The sequence below is a fragment of the Balearica regulorum genome, chromosome 13 (assembly GCF_011004875.1).
Source record: "Balearica regulorum gibbericeps isolate bBalReg1 chromosome 13, bBalReg1.pri, whole genome shotgun sequence".
NCBI classification, from domain to species: Eukaryota; Metazoa; Chordata; class Aves; order Gruiformes; family Gruidae; genus Balearica; species Balearica regulorum.
The window spans coordinates 21,965,095-21,989,547 of NC_046196.1; the positions used below are offsets into that span (position 1 = coordinate 21,965,095).

The following is a 24,453-nucleotide window of genomic DNA, read 5'->3' on the forward strand; positions in this document are numbered from 1 at the left end:
AAGCTTCGGAACTAGCTCTGAACTCAAAGTGATTTTGTTTACTATCTTCCATTTTCCTAATGAAAAATTCTAGAAAAGGAATAAGAGCCTGCTGCCCTAAAAGCAGTTTAAACATAGGAAAAAAAAACACCCCAAAACCATTGGAGGCTGCACTAGTTTTCTGGCTGTGCTGGAGCAAACAGATTTGTGCTATTATTTGAGTTGCTGAAAGCGACGGACATACCTGGAGACCAGGGACAGGCGCGGGAAGTTTGATGTTCAAGAAGCTGCGGACTAGTTGGTAGGTCCCTGGGACTCCACCCAGCTGAGCCTGGTGCAAATTTCCAAAGACTGTCACAAAGGTGTAGTTTTTGTAACTGAAAAAAAACACAAGCAAAATAAACATGAACAGACTGAAATATACGTGCTACAAAAACATCCACTGCCTCTCAGATCCAACAGAATTAGCAATTTAAAGCAAATTATCCTGATGTTCAAACATAACCATTATAACAAAATGAGGTAAAAACTTCCAATGATTTAGGAAGATCTTTGTATTCAGTAGTCTTATTTGGAGTCTCCAAGTTCAGGTCTCTTGTGAGGTTCCTTCTCATTAGGTTCTCTTAGTACTAAGTTAAACTTAATTACATAATTGGCAAAAAGCCTTTCCATCCTAATGCTTTAACTCTCAATCCTATCATGAAAGAACAGTTCAAACACCACAGATATGTTTGTCTCTCCTTCCTGCCCTATGGACAAATACAAACTTTCTGGACTTACCAGAAGGAAATCACAGAGAAAAAGGGAATTTAGAAGAAAAAAACCTAACTGGTAAAGGCAGCTTTGAGAAGACCTTCTAAAATAACCCATCAAGGCAGGTCAATTTAACTAATATTCATGTTTAGAAGCAGGAGTCTCGAAAGTCTGTACGCTGAAGGAATACCTATATAAGTGGCAGCAATAAATCACACAAAATTCTTTTTTTCTCTGCAGCACACGATAGATTCGTGCTACCACCAGACTATAAAACTGAAATGCTATGCTAAACGTAGGCAAGTATCAGTGTATCTTGATAACTTAACATTATGGCTGAGTTAGGCATGTGCTTCTCAGGGGTTAAGATGACAGTTGTTCCAAAGCAACTAAGGCAAGAACAGCTGTGAGCAGCGTTCCATCTCCTCCTCGTACGTGAGAGGGGCTGCCGAGGCATGGAAACACCTCAGTGTTAGCCAATTCCTGCTAGGAAAGGGAAGCTATAAAACAAGGCACAGTTTGTTCGGTTTAAAAATAAAAATAATCAAGCCTGAAGGGTTGGGGGGGGGGAACTATATGGAACTAATTCCTAATTTCAGCTAGCAGTTAACGGCACCGTGAAAATTAAGCAAGTTGTATGTTTGGCAAGTCAGGTGAAGAGTGAGTGGCTCGTGGCACACTGCTGAACTGAAAACAGAAGATCCTTCCGATGCGTCAGTTCATCCCTGCACCGGCAGGCACGCCGCCAGCACCCTGGGGCCACCACGAGTGCTGACGAGGTGTGGCAACCAACTGTCGGGGGGCCAGAAGAGGCTGTGCCATGAGGAGAAAACACCTCTTCCCAGTGTGCCGCATCAAAGCACGGCGCTTTCCGTGCTCAGATGGCAGATCAGTATCCGTAACAAACGCCCACGCACTACACCGCGGCTATTGTTTGCTTTCCACTGCTGAAGTAGCCTGCTGGCATTACATCGGCGGCTACTAGATAAGAGACACCGCAACATCCACACGTGGGGTGAATAGGTAATACGGCCATGCGGGGATTCGGCTTTGGGCTCGTTTTCTACAACCGTTCTATCTGCTCCATAGCCTGCATGTATTTTCTTGGCTGAGGAGCTGAGGCCCCCGTGATACGTGGTGATACAGACAGGAGGCTGCTTTGCAGAATCTGAAAATCATTACTGGTTGTCTCAGCATCAGCCTCTGCAAATTTTACAAAAAACTTTCGGTGTAGAAATGGCATGATCAGAGCCTGACTCATTGCACCAGATTTGTCCCCACTTCCTCCCAGCTCTAGCGCCTCACAGAGATCAGCAGTCAAAGGGAGTAAAGGGGAATTTTTTTGCAGACAGGAAATAACCTCTTCCCACAAGTGAAAAATCTTCACTTATCACTATGACAGATACAGAATATTTAAGGGTAACACAGAAGAAAGAATAAAAGGTCTTTGTGTCTTCTGAACAACCATGGATTCAAGGCCTTTTTAACTAGAACAGTTTTTAACTAAAACAATTTTATACTCCAGTGGCTGCTCTAAGCCCTGCAGAACAGAAAAGACAGGCAACAGATACTTCTGTGAGCAGCAAGAGGTTGCTGACTTAATACCTTTGTGTTACAAAGTCATTCTGGCTTATTATTAGGGAACTCAATATTAAACTGCGCTGCCCAGAGCATTCACCTTACCTTTGTTCTAGGTAGTGCAGAGCCTGCCTCACGAACTCCATACGCACCTCCATGTTGGTCCGGACTTTCAAGGCATCGCTAGCAGGAACCAGGGTAACATCAGTCATTTGTTTCACCATGGCCCACATCTCAGAGATGTTCTACAAACAAGCCATTCCATGCAACGGTGATTAGTACAGAGGTGAACAAACAACACTGTTTTGAGCTACGTGTTGCTTTGAGGCTTAAGAAAAGCATAAAAACACAAGCATGATGTCGGTTTAGATTTAGAATGGAGATACTGGATGCCGTCAGGAAGGTAAGCCACTGCTGTTGTGCAGAATTAAAATTTTCCAGGCTTCTCGGCATAATTCTTGCATAAAATGGCTATGAATATTGTACCTGCAATTGTCACCCAGGATTGACAATAATTTCCAAAACTCAGCTGGGTACTTGGTGCTCAGCCTCCTTCCCCACTTCCAGCTTGTACATCCCATTCAATAAATACCACAACATCATCAGCTTTCCATATACGAAATTGCTCTGGCTGCCATTGGAAAGCTGTGCAGTCAGCTGCGATGAGAAATGCCTAAAGGACACTGATCACTCAGACAAAGACTCAGGTCTGAAAAAAAATGCTGAAAGCCATCCAGGTCTGCTCATCCATAAGGACAAGATCATATCGGTATCTCCAGGACGAGAATATCCCTGCTGAAACAGCAAGATACTGAGAAATAACAGCACTGGGGGCTCCAGCAAGGGCAGGAGTTTGATCTTGGTGCTTCAAAGCAGCAAGAACATTCAAACTCTGTGTCGTCCCTAGCGAAACGCAGAGTTGTTCAAAGCAAAGATGCACACCTGTAATTCAGACCTGACTGAAGCATTTGCCCCTCAGCTTCTGAACTCGCCATTTGCAAGGTTTTTTTCATGACTTGACCCTCCTGCAGTATTCTCCTCCAAGCATTTCTCAGAGGTGGCCAGGTTTGTACATTTGGTTTTTTGGGGTAGATCAAGGCAACACAATTAAAGGAGTGGGGGGAGGGAAAAAAAAGCAAAGCAGGCAGATCATTGGTTTAAAGTCAATCCTAGGGGCTTTATGCTTTGCTATGGGAGACTGCTTCAGCTCTAGCAGGGTCTGACTGAAGACCCTTCACCTAACAGCTAAATACATTCAAAGGATATTAGGAGATCACATTTTGAAAATCAGACACAACAGAACCCATTCAAAATGAAAAGCAATTTTTTTTCCCCCCCAACAGTTCATCACTCATGATGGAACACTGTAGTGAAACCAGGTTGTTTTCCTCACTGTGTTAAGAAATTTTCACCGTGACCAAGTTCATCACAGGTGGGCCCTGCTGTACCAGAGAAGATTCCAGTATTGACCGTGTGTTTTCTGCAGAGCCACGCATTTATATTTTTTTTTGCCAGTATCAGTATTTTTCCACCAATGTCAGCAGGCTCTTAATCACAGCCAAAACCAGATTAAATACATTTCCTTATGTTAACTCACTGGCAGTACCTTATCATCCAGTTCTGCAACAGCAGCACAAAGGTCCACCAGGTTAGGCTGCAGATGTCCATTCACTATCTTCTCATTATAAATATAAATCTGAAATATATTGAAAGTAAGCAAGTTTAACAATACTTACGACTCCCCTTCCCCCTCCCCAGCCATAGCAGCAAAATCTGAACCAGGTTTCAAGAACAGAGCATCCCCAGCAAGTCCCTTCTGTTTCCCTCCCACATTAGCTGCTTCTAATCCAACGTGAGCGGAACGGGCATCAGCACCAACCCCGCTTCCACACCACACCAAAGCCCCAGGCCTGCCTGAAGGCAGGCAGTGAACGCCCTGTTAGACTAACTGCAGCTAATTATTGGGAGGACGAAGATTCAGAAGTGACCTGACAACTGGATGGCTGTGATATTCCCCTGCACGGCAGCCTCCTACCTGCTGGCATAAAAGAAACAGGATTTTGCTGGTTTGTGGCAGCATTCGGGGAAATGAGAACAGAAACCTGGCCATTCAAAACCTGCCCTTAAACATATATACACACACCCCCATTGTGATTTAAGTCTTGGTCTTGATTTAGCTGCTTCTACTATTGTTCATTCTAGTCTCAACCCAAAGACCTTCTAGCTACGTCTGATAAATAATCATTCTTGATGCTAGAAGGGCAGTGCCATTGTACTTTAAGTCCCTTTTGCATGCGCTACTACTTCAACATTCCCAGTGTGCAAACAAGACACAGAGCTCAGGATCGCAACCAGAATCTACCATCAGTGAAATCACGTACGTGGACTTCACCGTGTTTCTGTGAAACAGTCTGAACTATCCACGAAGAACAATTAATCATTTCTGTGTAATTAAAACGCATTTCATGGCTGATGATAAAGTGAAACAGCATGGACTGTCTGATCTCCAGGACTCTTAACTTTACCCAGTAAAATCTACAGGGGCCCCATATCCAGTACTAAACCCCAGGTATTTTTGCAGTCAAGCAGGGTGACGTTAAGGCCAGTTTCTCCAGAGGGCTTGCCAGGAGCACACGGCGACTGCACCAAAGGTTTTGGTAGCAGAAGCCTGGCCACGAATGCCACATTTCCACGGCACATTGCTAGCAGCTTGCACGCAGCCCTTAAACCTGGGGAGAGCCCACCCATGGGGAAGTATTAGTTCCAGCTACCCCTGGAACTTGTACTGCTGGAGAGGCTGGGCTTCCCATACCCACAAAACATCAGGGAATAACACTGATAGCCTCAAAGCAGGGACAGAATTATGCTATAAAGACAACCCTTAATGCAGGTATATTACAGTAGATATGAAACAAATTAATGTGCTATTAACAACCACTAAATCAAACGTACACTTTATCAGCACAACCACGCACCTTATTTTGCAATTCATTTCTTCGCAGTTATCAAAACCGAATGCAGACATAGAAAAACAGATGTACAAGCCACTATCTGGCGCAGCAAAGACTGAGCCAACGCACACAATAACAGTAATTGTGTGCAAATTAGGCAACGCTTTGTCTACGTAGTTTCGCATATTCCATTTTGAAAAATCAAGTCCTTCTCTTTCATTTTGTTTCCAACACTGCTGGTAAACAGATCATCTCAAATAACAAAAGTAGCAAATTGGTTATACAAAGGTTTATCAGTTTTCTCTGAAAATTTTCAGAGGAAGTCTAATGCTACCAGACATAGTAACTCATAGCTGATGCACTAAAGCTTCTCATAAGCGATGCCATTAAAATGAGATATAATTTGACAAACATCAAGATTAAGACTTCAGCACGGTTTTTCCTACAGCACACATCAGAAAAGCGATCTTCCCCACATAAGAATACAGGGAATATAAAGTCTTCATTTGCATACAATTATGCATCGACATGAATTCTGAAAACTTTTTTTTTTTTTTTTTTTGAAAGGTTAAAAGAGCTTCAGTTTACTATAGGAGCATAAATGATTTCTACAGTCGTATATGGTGTTCGGGATCTGCTTTTGACAAAAAAAAAGTCCCTGTAGCAGACAGGTGAGTACGCTTCCAAAACAAGTCAGGCTAAATTTCTGTATTTTCCAATTGCATTTTAACTCCAGACAGATATTTTCATGTTTTACCTACTGTGTCTTCTCCCATACTACGCTCACAGATCTTTATTTTCCCCACCTCCCTCTCTCTCTCTGTAGCAAACAGTGTTTAACTATGTTTTTCCATTTCCACTCACCTGACGAGCATACGCCATCTCCACGCTGTCCAGAGAGCTGCGACCTGGAGGACTCAACTCACCAACGTAGCTAGGCTGTTTAAGGAGAAGCGTAAAAGAAGGTAAAAGATTACTGCAATGCATTTTCCCAACGTATCTACTCCTAAAGAACAGCAAAACCCTGTTCTTGACAGAACCGAGAACAGGGTTTGGAACTCTCTACAGAGTAAAATGCACAGTCTCACTGCAATACCCCATTATCTTCCCAATATAGCTTAAACTTTCTAAAGTGACAGAAATCCTCCTTACTCAGTGCACAAACCAACCATTAGCTCTCTAGAATTAGGACGTCAGTGTCTCTCGATAGCATCTTATAATTTTTATTCTTTCCTTTTGTTTCTTGAAAGGTTGTTTATTGTCACATTAGTGGCTTGCTGCAAAGCATCTAGGCTGAAGCTCCATCGCAGCAAGGACACAGAATTCGATGGACCAGCTCAAATGCATCCAGCCTAGCGAACCTGACGCTCCAGTTTTGTCCCAGTACCATGACACAGACACAAAATGAGACTGTAGCATTCAATTATGTGCTGAAAAGTGCCCCACTGCTGGTCAGCTGCAGGAAGGAGGAGGATGATGGCAATATCCTGACCTGAAAATATCATTTTTGTACCCATAGAGGATTGAGGTATTTTCAGAGTAGAGCAGGGAGAGACAGTTGATGGAGTCATGGTGTGGAAAATTTGTACTCTTTTGTAAAACTCAAAATATAACATGCCATAATAGTCTAATGCTGCATAAAGCTATTCTTGTAAGTGTTTACTCCAAATCACAGGTTTGTTTTCAGTAGAGCCATCACTGGGCATGGATGTTCACCACTCTGGGGGAAAAGAATACTGCCAGTGAAATACGCAATACTCTCCGATGTTCCCTGCTTCCTAAAAATGTAAGTCTTCATTTCAGCATCAGCACTGCAAGCCCTGGGTTTGAAAAATAAAGTGCAATCATTTTAAAGACAGATCCCTTTGAGGTAAGCAGTCCTTTAATATCAGCTGCTTCATAAGCAGTGTTACAGCCATGATGGTCTGAAGATAAAAGCAAGACAAGCTCTATGAAGCATAATATTTATTATGAAGCCAACTGACAGAGTTGGGGCAAGCAAAGAGGAAGAGAAAAGCAAGCATGTTTTCAGGTCTGAAACTGAAGCAAGAGCCTTTGAATTTCAGACTTTGAACCCAAAAGCTCATTTGACTCTCCCAGGTGTAGTTGGTCTGATGTCACCTCTCGGCACAAACCTTGCCCAGCTGACTTCGGGACAGTTATGAGGCTCTAAGATGGTTTTTTACTTCCACCAGGAGAGAGGATGCAAAGTGCAGAAGCTAAATACTGAAAGCGGCTGAGCAAACACTGAGAAGGGCCATCACTGTGCCTTGGTTTGTTACCAGATAATTTGTCCATCAATATTCCTCTAAACTGGAATCAGTAACTTTTTCTGAGAAAGAGTAGGTACATCTGCAGAGTTTTAAAATTAAACTTTTTACCATCCAAGTTGGTTACAGCTAGCTGCACATCCTCATTAGCTGTTATACTGCACCTTAGCAATACTGTCAAATAGCTTTACTTTTTCTTACATCAGTTCCCCAGAATGTCAGTACTTTATTGTGTAGATAGGATCACCTCTCAGTATCGCTTAAGGACATGTTCTAGTCTTTCCTGGAAGAGTTCTGGTAAATGTGACCACTCGCTGCCTGTACAAACATAAAGCCCAAATGCAATGGAAAAATCCTTGTTTTCACTTTCTGTTTAATCAGCTTTAGAGTTGAGCTTTGCTGACACCTGTCCGGTGGCAGCACAGCAGGACCAACGTTCCTGCTTTGACCTGGCTTGTGTGGATTTCTGGAAAAGATCCAAGAAAGGGACAGCTTTCCTCCAGACGGTGTCATAACATCTTTTTTTGTTTCAAATGAGGATGAAATGCTGACATGGTCTTCAAAAGAACCTTACTTTTTTGGGAACTGTAGCCCAACTTTGAAATTAAATAACACAAACAGATGAACTTCCAGACACATTACTGATCAATCTCTCAGTCATTCCCAAACACTTACTGTTTTAATTTGTTATCAGTTTAGCTCGGGGTATCTACTATTGTGTAGGACCTCCCTTACACTTGTGAGTGTATGTTCTTGTGAAGACAATGCCTAGCCACTGTCCTAGTCCAGGAGTTCTGATCAGGAAAGTTTTCACAATTTAAAATTTAAAGGCAAATAAAGTGATACAGTTGCAATGACCAAGCAGCTGTTCTGAATTAGCTAGGAATTTATATATGAAGACAAGGGCATTGAAGTCTATTGAGAAATTATAAGAACTTTGTGATATTTGTGATTACTGTTTTCTGCATAGCATACTACAGTTGATTACAGAATAAAACACACTCAGCTGTGTTTGTCCCTGATATAATGAAATAGAAATGAAGGTATCAAAGACGAGCCTGGTCAGTCCTTTAAAATTGCTGCAATTAGTTTATCACTGCATTAATTTCTGGGTAATAGTGCTATTGAAATTATGTCCAACCTGATTGTAAAATCAGGCAGATGCATTTAGACTTTGGGCAGTACAAAAATGCCTGACAAAAAAAATCAAAAAAAGAAATCCCACTTTTTCTTTTTGCAACTGAACTTACACTAAAAATATTCTTCACAGTCACTCTTAATGGATATTGATATTCAGAAGCATTTGCATTTTTCTTTCAGTGCCAAATCATCTGACACAAATTCCTTTAAACCCACCTAAAACCCAACAAATTCTTTGTTCTAAAGAACAAAGAAGCTGTTAAAGCAGGTTTCCTGGGAAACAGACGTGATGGCAGAAATAGCGCTTTGCAGCCTTCCCCTATGCTGTGCCAGATAAATTGCAGAGTTATTTAAAGTAACGCTAAATTATGGACGTTGTCATTAATTACTGATGAGGTTTCATCTTCTAAAGCAAGTGAAGAAGGGTACAACTGTGACTTAGTGTCACTTTTCAACCAGTGCCCAAACACCAGAAACATAAGGACTGGGGCTTTGTTTTGCGAATCCGTTTCCTTTTTCTCCTGCTGCTTTGCAGCACCAAAGAGCATCCACGTGGCTGCTGCTCCAGAGCGCGGTGCATGACTGATGGGTTAAAACCTGCAGGTAAGGATCTGAATTCAGAAGTGCACGCCTGAAACTAAGAACTAACTGCTCTGGGGTTTGGGTTTTCCTTTCCTTTCTCCAATTTTAATTTTACCCGAACCATTATGCTTTGAGCATCACTTATTAACAATCTGCCACAGCTGAGAACTGCCACATTGAAATTAAATTCTTTACATGCCCACTACCAACTTGGCACTTCAGCAAAGAAAAAATACAGGAACTCCAGAATTTGCCTTGCTTTTCTTTCCTACGCCAAGAGCCACGGAAGCAAGCTTATTTCCTATTTTTTTCCATCTCATACTTGCATTCTCACTTCATCTTTGAATTATTAAACTTAAAACCCACCAGCTCACCAAACTACCTCATGGCTGTGCTAAAAGGAAATTTCAAAAGGAAAACTAAAGCAGTGAGTCAGCATGGGGAAGGTAATTTCCACTCTTCACCCTGAACTGCAGAAACAGAAAGCTGCACAGGCAATCCTGTAGCTGGTAACTCGCGTTTGAAGCGGCATCCCCTGCAAGTGAAGTGGGGGATTTGGGGAAGGGGGAGGATTTCCTTTGGTGACAAGTCAGAACTTCAAGTTTTCAAGCAAGGAAAAGATTATGAAAGACACGTTGAAAACAGCAGTTAGGCGCACATGGGAAGAATCGTGTTTCAGGTCAGGTTCTTAGGGTTAACTGAGTGGCAAAAGGAAAAAGAGAAAAGCAGGTAACGCACAAAGGACTGCAGAAGTGCAAGGGCACACACACATATCTAATATCAGACTAGAGATGCTTAAATGGCTTGTGCTGTTTATCAACCAACATCTGCTTCTCCCTGCCCTGAATTTAGGTCTTTCCAAAATATTCTTCATAACTGTAATATTTATTCTGAATTTTATCCACTCGTGAAAGCTGCAGCTATACTGCACTGCCGTCGCATTTTTATCTTTTAAATTAATTTAGCCTAACGATGCTGCTTTTCAAAGGAGTCCTCCTTCATTTGTACTCAGCCGAGCATTCAGCCTCACTTGCGCACCAAACCGCGTGCGTATAATGATGCATTATTCATCACCCTCATATGCACATTCCTCAGCAGAAGTCTGGGCAGACATTTTGTCAGCACTCCAAATGGCTTGGCCAGTAGATGCGGTGAATAACTAGGCAGGAGACTGAGCTGGAGAAACACCATCAAAATACACTGCGGTGCAGCGGAAAGCATCTTGCAGTCCTTGGGATTTAAGGGATGTGAAGGCAGAACAGAAACCGAGAGTGAGAGTGTCTCTCTGTCGCTGCGGGAGCGGGTTGCTTGACAGCAGGAGTGCAAGAGCTTGGGGTGGAAAAAAGAAAAACCTGGAAAAGGACAAAAGAAATGCCTTGGCACCTAGTGGAACAAGACTCAGAACAAACACCTTGAGAGCATAGGTGTTTGATAGCTTGGAAAACAAAACTCAGGTTTTCTTTCCTTTTCCCCCCAAGAAGCACCTTTTTATTGGCTCTGGTTTTCCCTCACAGGAAGGAGGCCAGGCTGGAGGACAAGGGGGAACAGAAAACCCTCATGGCAAGTCCTGCGCTAGCTTCTTTGAATCATGAGCTTTGCCTGTTAATTGGTCTTATTTCCATGAATAATGTGTTGGTATTTCACTCTGCCCAAATTAGCTTGCCCAAAGCTTGAGAATTGGCTCGCAGGCAGACTGGCCCCCTGCTGCGTTTGGATCTGTGCCTTTTCAGTTGATTCTCCATCTCCAGAGGATATCAATTAAACCTCTACTATATTCTACAGGCTGTGTCTGTTTGTGTCACACACACAAAAAACTTATTTGACTGGAACAAGGCTTTAGAAGAACAACCTGCTGTGGGGAGGTTAGATAACAGGCTTTTAACACAGTAGATGCACTTCAAACCTCTCAGACCTTTGACTTCTTGAGGCTAAGACTAGAATATATCAAGGATTTTAAACGCTCTTGAAATGACATACTGATACTACGAGTGCTTTGAAACCGAGAGTGGAGTATTACAGAGTGATAGTGTACATTGAGTCTTTAAACTCATTCATGAAAAACATTAGAGGGGTTTTTTTTTCCGCCCCCCTCTCCCTCCTGCCAATTTGATGCTTGGCATCTCGAGTGCCATGGAGTGGGGGTAGTGTCCATTTGGCATTGGCACATCAGAAAAGGGGTTTTAACCTACTCCATGAAGGTATTAAATTGCTTCTCCTAGCAGCTAATATCCACACTTTGAAAGGAAAGCCCCACACCAGTAACTCACACACAAATCAAAGATGTTAGAAGCTATCAGAATAGCTGCCAAGTCTTCAGACTCACATCCTAAAATAATGGGATAGCTGTTCCTAGTTTTAAATGAATTCAGCCTGCATTATTTAGCATTTCTAATATTGGAAAGCTGGACAACCTTCTGAGAAGTCACAAAAAAGTATCGGTAAAATGCTTTCTGGGGAAGACAGCTCTATAAAAAGATGTATGCTAACTGGGATTAACCTATATTTAAAAGAACAGTAATCAGAAAGGGACATTTCATTAACAACATTAATTATTTCCAAATCCCTATACAGGTCATACCCCATTAACACCAAGGGCTTTTTTTTTTTTTTTATTTTAATGTACTTGACAGCTCTAGAAGTCATTCCAATGAACAAGAATTTTTTTTTTTTTTTTAAAAAGGGGGGGACGGACAGACATGGCTATAAAAAACTGGGCCTGTTTTCTGGCCTGAAAGCACAGTAACTTGCATTCCCCCATGCCCTATCGCCTGCCCTCTCAAGGTTACAGCTTTCATGGAGCATGGTGCAGGGGCTGTGATGTGACTTTGCACTTCAGGGATCTCAGCTGATGTCTGATGCCTCTAGCTTAAGAGGGCTAGAGCTGAGTTCCCACAACTCCGCACCTAACTGCGCTTAACTCATGTAACCAGAGCATTTTCTTTAAGAGAATACACCATAAAGTTTTAAGCTGTAACAGAAGATAAGGATGTTTTAAGCTGCTACTCAATACCTTCCCCTGTTAAACACGGGCTCAGTCTTGGATTTGGTCACTACTGGATTAACCTTGAATTATTGATCACTAGAGGTCTTAGCAGCACAAAATTTTAATCTGCAATGCATGAGACAGCAAGAAGGAAAGCATACTCCTCTTTTTTTCCTGTTGAATATTCATTTGGTTTTGCCAAGAAACCTGAAAGACTTCATCAGCCTCCAAAGGAAAGCCATAAATCCTGGCTAGTACACAGTGATAAGGGAAAGAGACACTCCAAGACCTACATGTGAGCAGAGCTGCACCTGAGAAACTGTCTGGTCTCAGCGTTGCAAAGGTTTCCTGAAGGTGAAGCTCACCCCAATGTGTTTTCTGGCCCCGGGGTATGCTGACCTAATATGTGTTAGTGTGATTAAGTTTCCAGCTTGCAGGTATGTCACTTAGAACACAGCTTCAGCAACGGGAGCTCCATTGCCTGTACCCAGCAGTCAATAAAAACAAGCATAAAGGTTTGATATTTTGCTAGACAATGCGTTTTGCTAGTCACAGCCGTTCTGGAATTAAATAGAGATTTGGTATTTCTCATTTTCACACAGTTGTAGCTACAGAATAATCCACAGGTGGTTTCAGCAGTGCTGGAGTGCCAGCTGCATACATGCCATGCATGACTGTGCACTGTGTTTAGAAAGACAGAGTTACCTCATTTTCCTGGGTGAAATCGAGAGCATCTTCCCCTGATGCAAGCAGAGTATGAAGAATCCTTTGTTTCACCTGTTCCCATTCAACCAGCATCGATTCTCGGTGATACTCCTCAGCCATAGCAAAAGTCTGTTGGTGAAGAAGAACGGGAACTAAGGAACATATAGAAACACCAAACAGCCTAGCTCTGTTATGAATAGCTCAAAAATGGAACAGAAAATAGCAACTAAATAAATCAACCAGGTCAGCCCTCAAGAGCTAATGATGTGCTGCCTATTATTTTAACAGGCTTCCTGTTCAGGTACGAGGGGATTTAGAAAGTAGGTGTGTGTGGAATTAAGGCAACTCACATACCCCCAGCTGGTAAACCAGGGAATCTATGTCTCTTCCACAGTACCGCAATACACATGCAACTTAGCAGGCTGGAAATGGAGAGGCTTCTTTCTTGAATTTAGCAGCACGCACACAATATCCAGGTCATCACTGATCCGTGCGGTTTGTTGAGACTAACTTCTCCAATGGCAACTAGATTTTCACCTCCCCGGAAGCTGTGAAGGTTTGACTTACTGCATTCTTAACAGAGGTGTGTATTTATTGCCTGTATTTAATTTTCAGGTCTTTACCAGTATGATGTTCTTTTAAGTGGGAAATCGGATTAAAAAAATTATTAAGGAAAATTAACCCGTGCCAAAGAATCAGACAGTCTCTCTCATCAGGAACGTAACTCAGGAAAGCACGCAGGAAAATCATATCCCAAGAAGAAACATCCTTCTACCTTTAAAATGGCTGATGTGCTACATTGTCTTCAGATTCAACTGGGGAACTCATGGAAGGAAACAGCTTTTCCCTCGACATTCCTTATTTTGCCAATAGCATTAGGATAGAGAAGATGCTTCACTACCTTTGCTGTTATTGCTGGGGTGATGCTAACTAGCAGCCTTGAGAATACCAGGACAGGAAATAAGAATATTTCCACTAATTCTAAACAGAGAATAAGCTATACTGGATCTTCCACTTCTTTCCCTTTCCCAACCTTCTCTGTGTTTCACACAGCTCTGTGCTGCAGTGCACATAACCAAATGTCTTGGTTGGCCGAGTAAGTTTTTCATCTCACTACAGCCCACTGTGAGGATATTGTCAATTAAGGGGCAAAACGTTCCCCAGTACAAATGAATTGATAAGAGGCAGTGACATTTGGCAAATATTTAATTATGGTGCATGCACGCAACTAGAGCATAAGATTTGTGTTTCTTTGTTTTATTATATAAATTCATTTTATACTTTCACGGTAGAATATAGGTCTTATCCTTACCTTCTCTATAATCATTTCAACAGAGTTTTTAAATATGCTTCAATAACTACAGTATTATATGTAATTAAAATAATTTAATAATGCTTAAGTACTATTTCTTATCATTTGGAAGAAGCACAGGCTCAGTCCTAAACCTGATGCCCCACGTGTACGTGGTGGGAGAAAAATCGCAACATAAGCGCTAGGAAGCATGCAATGACATTTCCAAGCAGCAGTTTTGAGACAAACAACAGGAAGCATTTTTCCACACTGCATAATTCAATTGTGGAAATTGCCGTCCCAGAACGTGACAGATACCAAAAGCATAAATACATTCAGAAACAGGATCAGATGAATTTCACATAAGAAAACAACTTCCAGTTCAGAATAATCCTTAGAACAACTACTTGCTTGGAGGCGAAGAGACAGGAGATGAACGGGGAAGGCTAACTATCTCTGCCTTTTTTTCCTTACAGACTAAGTAACGGTCCCTTTCAAGGACCGAAAACTGGACTCGGCTAGCCCTGAGCCTAAGTGACAACTCCTGCTTTCTTATTATAGCATTCTCCTTTGCACTGCTTCAAAAACTTTTTTGTTTTTCCTACACAAGAGATTTGCTTTGGACACCGTGATGCAGTACAGTGTTCTGGCTCTTCTAGAGACACAAGAATTAAACCTCACAGCACTTCTGCTGGAGAAACAGCTACAATAAATTCACTGAGTGTCATCACTGTACAGGAAATCAGCGCACACGGCGTTTCTCAAAGGAAATAAACCCTCTACCCTAGCATTACCATCTCCAGAAAAGGCAGCATCCATGCGGAGAGGGTCAGAGTGAGTGTGCTGTGCCTTACAAACAAGGGCTGCTCTGTTCAAACAGGTTTAACACTGTGAGCCTCCTGACCCTGCAAAATATTGCAGTTGAAATACAACTGACAAGCATTTCTTTTGGAAATTCTAAGTCAGTCTTTCCTAAAGTCTAATTTTTCTCTTAAATTCCACTAGTTTATTAAATATCTAATTTATTAATTCCTTAGGGACACCATCTTTTTTTTTTTTAAAGAAAAAAAAAAGGTGCTTGCTTCCAACTTACCCTCTTCCTAGACTCCTCAATGGCTGACAGCAATGCATTATCTTTTTCATTCTTCAGGAATCCCTGCAGAAAAGGAGAAACAGAGCTTCAGTCAAAAAATCAGCCTTGCACTAACATCAGATACATAGTGTAGTACTCGGCTCTTTCAAGTCTGAGAAGTGCTCACAGCTCTCTCCCCAATCCACTCCCGCAAAGTTTAAAGGTCACTTTACTTCACCGGAGATACAGTAAGATGCCCATACAGAGCAATGTGAAAATGAAAATGCATTAATCCCCTGTTTTAATATGCATTAAATCCTAGTGAAATATCCTGCTTCTATTCTTTTATCTCTGCGTCCCAGCAACTGCTTCCTCTTGCTCTCCATTTGAGGGAACGAGGATGAAAGCTGGTAGGAGCGATAAGCCAAGATAAGATTGTTGGACTTGAGTATGTTAAAAAAAAAAAATAAAAAAAGGTTTTGACTTGGCAGCTTCAGGCAGGAGTGGAGCTCTCGGAGGCCCGATAGGAACTGTGAAAAACAGCCTTAAAAATAGTCAGTTGAGGAAGGATGGAAATAACTAAACAGTTGGAAAGCATACAGGAAAAGTTAACCGCACAGCCTCTCTCCATGCATACAGCTGGAGTGGGTAAAATACATAAGAAATGTATTTTTAATTTTCAGTAATATCAGTAAATCTCAGAGAAGTCAGGTGAACGCGAACAGACTGGTATGAGCGGTTAGCTCCTTATCCCAAAGGTTATTTTTGCGACCCACACTAGGAAACATATGATATTTTGAATTTTAAACAAATAGCCGTTACGTAAACTGCAGTAACACATACAGACAGCAAACAGGAAACATTTATTACACCCTAACTTTAATATCTTTATTTTGCATTTTCACTGTTATATCACCAATTAAACAAATTTGTACTCCCAGACTTCAACTTAATCATTATTCAAAGCATAAAAAAAGGAAAAGAAGCCTTTGTCTCCCTCCGAAGTAATCAACTACATTATCAACTCCACCAAGTGCTAATATCTTAAGAGTCTGCACGCTCACTCCACAGCTGTAAAATTAAGAGCTGCTAACAAATCCAGGCAGTGGGAATTCAACATTACCGTGCTTTATGCTTTTACAACAAGGATACGCAATTACAGCAGTGCCTAACCAAACTTGACAGGGATGAGGCGGCTTTTGTGCCCTCCATTCCCCACATTTTCCTGCCCCAACAATCTGACAATATTGGTACTGATCTGTACAACCTAGGTAGAGCTCAGGATCTTCAGAGGAGCACGGATCCTGTGGCAAGACAGAAACTTGTATCACGAGGATTTGGACCTTTGGAAAAAAAATATACCACCATCCGCAGAGATGGACGTGCGATACCCTCCCCCCAGAAACAGCCCTTGAATTACGTACGGAAGAGAGCGGCCACTTCTACACAGCCTATTCTTTATTTCATCGTCCGCCACGTCTCGCTTTATTTTTAGACAATGCCCACAGAGAAAGCACAGTTACAATCTGAAGAAGGGAAGCTAAATGCAGATCCTTGCACATGTCTGGGGACCAGCTATTACAGCAGTTGTCACCAAGGCAAAGGCTGCCGCAGTCACCTAACCGGGCCAAGACCCGATCTCAGCTCCACGCAGGAGAGGAAGGGAGGGATGGAAACATGGCTTTGTAAGGTTTGTCCATGTGTGCACAGGTGGAAGGACTGTGGGAGAGCAACAAATTTGGGGGTTTTTTTAATTATTATTTTCCCACCTCCTACCTAAATTAGAGAAAAATTATCTGGAATTATAACAAGCAGTGCTTCTAGAGCACTGCTTGTTATAAGCACACACCAACCTATGAGCAGAAGACACAGCCGCATTCCTGATGGTAGGGATCTGATGCTGCAGAGAACATTGTGTTTGCCGTATCCTAACAATGCTGCTAATTTTACAGGCAAAAAAGCCCACTGTCTCTAAGATGCAGACCTACAGATACTCAGCTGTGACGGAAGGTGTGAGCACACTGAGCCAGGCACTGCAGCTTGCGGAGGTCCCGGGTGCCCTGGCTCCCTGCTCGGTCTGTGAGTGCTGGCCTCCTGAAAGCCCCCTGAGATACAAGTCCTACCTTACTGCCCTTGGTCCTCCCTTCTCTGCTTGGAGGGATGTGCGTCCTGAGCTGAGCAGGTACCAGCCTAGAAAAGGTACACAGCGATGATGGTAATCAGCAGAGTAATTGAAGATGTGCTTGAACTTCCCTTAAAGTCAGTAAATCCAGGCTGAGTATCTCTCTTAATGAACCCTCCCCGTTCCCAGAGAGTTCGCTAGGTCTGTTTAAGGGATTACATTATGCCAAATGCCAACTAGGGGATGATAATTGTCTTTTTCAAATCTCAAAAACTACTCCTTTAGCAAATGAAAACCCTCACACATTCCAAATAATATCTGTAATGCCTCACTGAGGAGAGGTACATTTTAAAAAGGTTGCCCTATACCTCGTGCTAAACATTATGACTGTAGCATGACAATTGCAGCTTCAGTTAATTACAGGCTAATTGTTAAACCTCAGAGGAGGGAGTTTCAGTAGCTGATGCTGGGGCTCCTGCTACTGCTCGTGAGACTGCTTCTGCTTAGTTAAGCCAAACAAGAGCTCCTAGGGTTGTCACTCTAGGCTTCGGTGTCCAAAATCTCACACATTAAGAAAGTGAGGAGTGTCCACTGCTGGAACCGTGTTTATTCCCTGGGTTTATTGCATTGCCACCTAGTGGTGTACCACGCTTGGTCACTGGACATTTAGATCACACGGATGTATACAAATGCACGCAAATGTCCATCTGCTATAAGGAAAAGCAGAGCTCTCTGGAACAAGGGTGGGCAGAAAGACTGAAGAGATGTGCTTCACGCTAGAGAATTTTCATCCTCAAAAATCTCAGGCCACATAACAGCTTTAAGGGTTTGCTGTCTATAGGATCTGGGTCTTGAACAGTGCTGGTTGTGCTCACCGAGTTGCACCTGCCCTAAAAGCTTTCTGCAATCCCAAAGGCAAGGTTTGACTTTGCTATGAACACTTGCAGACACTAACAAGGATACGGAGGTGTTCAGGACACACAGGGGACCAAGGGAGTACATGACCCACATCGCAGGAGCTGCCCTCTCAGGGGAGATGCTACTGATTGTACAACGAACAATGAGACATTGCTTCATATTGGGTATCCAAAGAGAGAAGCAGGAGGAGAACGGAGATATTGTTAGGAGACAAAGGGCTATTTCACAGCAGCAGATGGCAAAGATAGGAATAGCTAACACAAGCACCGCTAAAATCTCAGAGGTGAAATCCTCACCTTGCAGCCCTCCGTGCACAAGCTCTGCCATCGCAGGGATCCCAACATCGCCTGGATTTTGCTTGAAAATGAAAATTTATCTTATTTCCCTGAGGCAGGTTTATGCCAAAAGCTCACAGAGCCCTAATGTCACACCATGCTGTCCTGCTTTAGTGAGTGGCATTTAATTTTCCTCTCTGTTACTGTGGGACTCCCACACAGTCTTTCTGCACCTAGTTTGGAAGGGAAGCAGCACATCCCCATCACAGGTTCTCTGCAACACTGGCTGCTGAATGTTTCCTACACGATTTGTACAATATCTGGCAAGATGGTGTTTGCAAAACAGGGACACAAGCATAGAAATACACCCACTCTCCCACCTTCGCATTCCCATTTTCCACCTAGTCCCGCTTATTCTTGCACATCCGCTGGCTCTCAGCATCTTTCCAGTTCCTTTTGGATCTCTTCCACTTGGATTCCAGTCTGATCTTCTCACATTCTCCCCTCTCCGCTGAAATCCAGCCCTGCTCTGCCTTGCTTGAGCCTGGTTTGTAGAAGCGGCCCCACCAGTGGAGGGACAGGGCCCGGAGGGCTGTGCCATGTCCCTGTTCTGACCGTGCTTCTTGCTCCACTGTCACTTCTCATCTCGGGCAACCGCTGCCTGGCACAGACTGATGTGACAGGAACCGGCACCTGCCTTGCTCCAGCCTGAATTCCAGCAAGAAAGTATTCCAGTAACTAATTCATTATCAGTACAAAAGGGCATGCATGCACTGATGGTCTCTTTTTGACAGGAGATTGAAAGTCTCTTCCATTTACCACAGTAAATGAGGTTAGTAAACTCTCTCCTGGCTGATAGAAGTCTCTTAATTACTTCCATCAGCCAGGCCATACTTTTAATACTTGATCTTAGCATTCAAGCTGTCAAGAGAAGGCAAATGTTGCCAAATAGTATACTGAGGCCTTGGATGTTGACAGCAATGCTTACTTTTTTTCACTGGCAGGGGAAGAAAGGAGAAAATGAAATGAACAATCTGGGGCCATTTCAAGTCAATTGCTCTTTAATCAAAATATTTCCAAGTCTGGATTTCCAGTAGATCCAGTGTATCCTGCAAAGGACTAGCAGGGATGATGATTATGCAGTTAAAAAAAAAAAAAAAATCACTCTTTGGCAATGGTTTGGGAACAGTAGCTCCAGATGAAACACCTGATTTTATTATCTCTAGTAGAAATTTAAGAAAAGATTTGCTAAATACAATCTTGCTGCAAACGTGCACACGCCTGAGCACACTCCCAGGGTGGTGCACCCTGGCACAGCCCTCCTGGCCGTGTTCTCTCTGGAAACGGAAAATGAAGCAAAACTACCTGGAACCCACTGCCACAATAACAGACCACACTATGTATTATTGCTTTTTTAATCCAAACTGTTGTTTATGCTGACACAAGCATCAATGCTTGCTGGCTGGCTTTAACCAGATAGGGCCATGGCCACACTGTTGCTTAACTAATGTATTCCTGAGGACGGGGACACGCCAGCATAGCACGGGCAATGTTTTTCTCTATTCCGACTCTTCTTGCATGCATCACACCAGCGTCTCTTGGAAGGTTCTGTAGGTCTCCTAAGATTCGTTTTGCAGAAAACCACCTTTTGCTAAAAAACCGAGCAGATAAGCAGCTTCGCTACGTGCCTCGGCCTGTGGAATGCAGGGCAAGTGTCCTTCAAAGCAGGAAGGCAGCTGCCCAAAGATCAGCTACCGAATGCAATGAGCTAAGAGCATTTTTGAAATTGGCTTTCTCCTCAGAGAATTTCAGATTGCAAAATTGCTACAGGGCCAAAGCAAACTGAGAGCCCAAGCACAGAGATCCTCAGAGAGGAAGAGAGCCCAAGGAAGGGTGATTTACCAGTCAGCATCACTGCAGGAGAGACAAGGAACAACTCATTGCAAACACAAAGGTCCCCTGAGAAGGAAGGTCTGAGGAGGCTCATCCCACAGCTGCACACAGTCTTCAGTTGAAGGATTTAGCAATGCAAAATGTTCCTAGCCTAAGACAGCTGAGCTTGTCAAACTACAATAGGCATTTCTCAAGTTCCTTACCACCATGTTTAGAACAGAAAATCCTTCAACGTTTTTCTAAAAGAATAATTCACTGTTGACTAAACAGGAGATAAAGGTGGGAAAAAACTGAAGGCTTTACAGTTTGCTAAGACCCAAGAGTTGGTTGTTGCATCAGAGACTTTGAAAGGAACAGCCACGTTGAAGCTTAAAGAGGGAAAAAACACACAGACTATTAGCTATAACACAAAACTGCGCTAATACAGCCCAACACTGGGCTTGGGGAAGATCTGCTGCACCACTACCTGCCTTCAGAGGGGTCTCAAACCACGTCCCCCATGCACCACGACTGTGCTCCAGGCTTGCAGCCCGTACTCACGTTCAATTCATTTGAAAGCCAAGGTAGGAGAGCTCTTCCCTACTCTACAAGCAGATAGCATTTCAGTGGCAGCAAGTCATTAAAATATACAAACCCCGGCCTAATCTCTGCTCCATTGCATGACTAGCAAACAATTTTAAAGATTATTTCTCTTTTTTTTTAAAGCAGCTTTCTGCTCCAGCAAAATCAAATTTTGCAGAGCTGTAATACTATCGTTTTTCACAATGGAGGAGCAGCAACACGGACCTCACTCCGGTGGCAGCAAGAGTCAATGCACACCGCGCTACAGCCTGTACGGGTTGGCAACGCGCACAGCTCCCACGTCGCAGCACGCATTGCGGAACGAAGAAGGGGCACCACCATTTACCAGCAAGGGCTTCTTTGACCGCTTGCATGCTAGGTGGAACACGCAGCAGCAACCTCTGCTGGAGACGAGTTTTGGGGCAGGAGCAGGGCTTCCCTGTCCCACCATCAGCATGTCATTGACATAACGCTCAGTTTCGAACGCAGCCTTTAAAAATCTGTGCTGCACAGCGAGCCTTAGGCAAATATTTGCCCAGTGCCACAAGTTAGTGCCGGCAATGCAAAAATCCAATACTTTTTTTTAGTATTATTCTCCTGTTTTAGACTGTTTGATCTCTGAAACTCATGCAGTTTTCACAGTAATCTTCAGGCTGTATCCAGGAACACTGGATTTTGCTGTGTTAGATAAATATCATTATTCCTTCCAGCCATGACAGCAAAAAAACTGCCGAAAGAAGCGCTCCTCAGGAAATCATAGATCAGCTCCTAACAGAAGCAGGGACAGACAGTGTGTGCTCTTTGACTTTTGCTGGGACCACTTGGATCCAGCAAGTGCAGGTTGGAAATGCGCTCCTTAGATGGGCGTACAGGCTTTGAGGGAAGAAATACAAATACCTCTTAGCTCCTGCTTCAGCCACGAGACCATCCATTAAGTGCGGAAGGGCTAATATCAAACCATCAGTTAATATCAAACCATGCCCCAGCACCGAGAGGCACCATCGCATCCCGCATCCCACACCCAACCGCAGTCCTCCCAAACGCATCCGCAGCACGTGGCCACCAAGGAGAGCGCAAGGTGTTTGCAGCAAATATAGCAACATTTACCATGAAATATACAGGCAGCACAGCTTTATCATGCTGGAAATATCTGGAAAAATACCACTGCTCAGATTTCCTACTGGAATATTGTGCCAGGCGCTTACACAGCAGCCCCAAAATTGAACTCTCACTGCTACGTGGCACTGTTTGTTCTGCATATAAACAGAGATCATTGTGACTCTGCTGAATTTTAGTTTCTTCTAATTCAACATAGGATGCTCAGCGAGTTCAGGCTTTCATGCACTACAAGATCTCAGTATTCCACTTAAAATTGTACTTATGAGTGGCTTAACTCTTAACATAAGATGGAAATGCACTGCAACGTTCCTAGCTGTTTTAAGAGTTTACAAAATATGTTAGAGAAATTTGCAAGATTTAACAAGCCCAAGCTAATGATTAAATTGAGTGAAGTAGGACACACTGTTCTAAAAACCACCAAAATATATCAACCATCATAATATATGTAATTTATATATTACTTATACAGCATAGCTAATTATTAAAATATTAGTAATTATCCATACTGTTGTTGCATCTTTCTCCTTCAGAATGAAACCAAAATAACTTGAGTTACACAGATTAGTCTCATTCTCGGTCTCTAAAAATCTTTGCCATGTCATGTTGGACTACACAACGCATGGGAATGCTGTTAGAAGTGGGTTTAGTAGGCTTTTTTTTCAAAGTCACATACACTTTCATAGCATAAAACCAAGATAATACCTTTTTTAATCTAAAATCTTACAGCAAAGTTGCTCAGAATGAGGCTGTCTTCCACGTATAATTACCAACCTCCACTGCACAGATCGTTTTGACAGCAATTGTTAATGCAACACAGAAATGCTGTAAGCAACAGTGCTACCTTCTCTAGTGATCTTTTCTTCCTTTCCAGGCATTTACTCATTTTCTGGCTCCCTACAAAGCAACTGTACAGCAAGAATCCCAGGTCCTACCAAGCTACAAAGCACCAAGGAAATCTGCAATAACAAATTATAAAGTCTGGAATAACCCCAACCTGCTTAGAGGTCATGAAGAGAACAGAAGAAAGAAAAATAGTGAAAAACAATATATTCTGAACTAGAGAAAGAAGGTGGATAGACTCTTGCCTGCCAATTACGGCAGTAGGAAACATTACTTGAGAGCCACCAAAGGAGCTTGCTCAGGTGGCTAACATGGGTACATCACACCTGAAAGCATCTCGGACAGTGTTTGTTTGCCTTGATAAAGAACCCAAAATGTCACAAAGGCAATTAAATGAAACGTCACCTCACTTGGAATACAACTTCTTGGGTGAGGGAAGGTGTCTGCGCAGATCAGGCCAGCAGGACCAGCAGCAGGACCCGCGGGCAGACCATCTCCTTTGGCACCAGCATTTCGGCATCCGCACAGAACGAACGAACCACCCAATCTGAAATCTGAGCTCGTTTGTCAAGTTTCCACATCCATGGCTATCTGTTTTTCTCCAGATTTTTAAATGCAGAGGTGTGGGGCTTTGCTCAGCACTACGACAAGTGGCTACAGACTCTCCCCTGCGCTCTAAGCGTCCTTGTATTAGCATCCCAATTAAAAAAAATACATCCCTACAAACAAACGCATCAAGAGATTCACAGTCAAAGCAAAACTCAGGGCTTTAGCTCTTTTCTGGAGTTTATTTTCAATAATTTAACTTATGAGGTAATTCCCATGGGCTTGAGATCCACAATGAAACCTTATATTACAAATATTTATAGCATGCAAACAAAAATAATTTCTGATCATCCACTGGAATAAGCTATTATAGCCGCCTCTTTGGTATCACACTTTTTATGACAATACTGAGAAAAACTACAGATTTAAATGATTTAAAATTCTTCATTTTATAGTCATACCAAGCTTGTAATGTAATACCTCCTGCTGAAAACATCCTTGCATCAGGCAGGACGCCCTCAAATCAAGCCATTGAAACTAATTTCACTGATGACGCCATTTTCTTATTCCTTTTGCTGCCATTTTAGCATCGTGGTTACTCCGCATTTTCTCGAGAAGTAGCTGCGCGTTCTTACCCCTCTAAGAGGAACCCATGCTCAAATAAAGCAGTGACAAATAAAACCTGTACGTTGAATTTCTGCCCATGTCATGTCCTTGCATGGCAGGGAGGAATCACGCACTTGCCATTACAGAACCACACCTCAATTTACTGTACCGAGAGCTGACGAGGAATCTCCCGAGATGGTGTAAGCTGAGAAACCAGCCACTGGAAATCTGTCGGCACCACACGAAAAACTGATAAAGCCGAGGAAAGA

The 24,453-nt window shown here is 42.8% G+C and overlaps 1 protein-coding gene across 5 annotated transcripts in view; it reads right to left on the reverse strand.

Annotated features, from left to right (window-relative positions):
- The window catches only part of NUP93 (nucleoporin 93), an 80,810-nt gene that overhangs the window by 16,231 nt on the left and 40,126 nt on the right, over positions 1 to 24,453 (reverse strand). For 4 of the 5 annotated variants that reach the window (XM_075765152.1, XM_075765154.1, XM_075765155.1 and 1 more), the window contains 6 exons: positions 15,326 to 15,388; positions 12,942 to 13,070; positions 6,126 to 6,200; positions 3,917 to 4,006; positions 2,416 to 2,555; positions 224 to 356 (listed from right to left, as the gene is read on the reverse strand). In XM_075765152.1, coding sequence (XP_075621267.1) covers positions 224 to 356; positions 2,416 to 2,555; positions 3,917 to 4,006; positions 6,126 to 6,200; positions 12,942 to 13,070; positions 15,326 to 15,388 — 630 coding nt within the window. Of the gene's footprint in view, positions 1 to 223; positions 357 to 2,415; positions 2,556 to 3,916; positions 4,007 to 6,125; positions 6,201 to 12,941; positions 13,071 to 15,325; positions 15,389 to 17,427; positions 17,451 to 24,453 lie in introns of those variants that run through there. The other variant, XM_075765156.1, reaches the window with a different exon arrangement.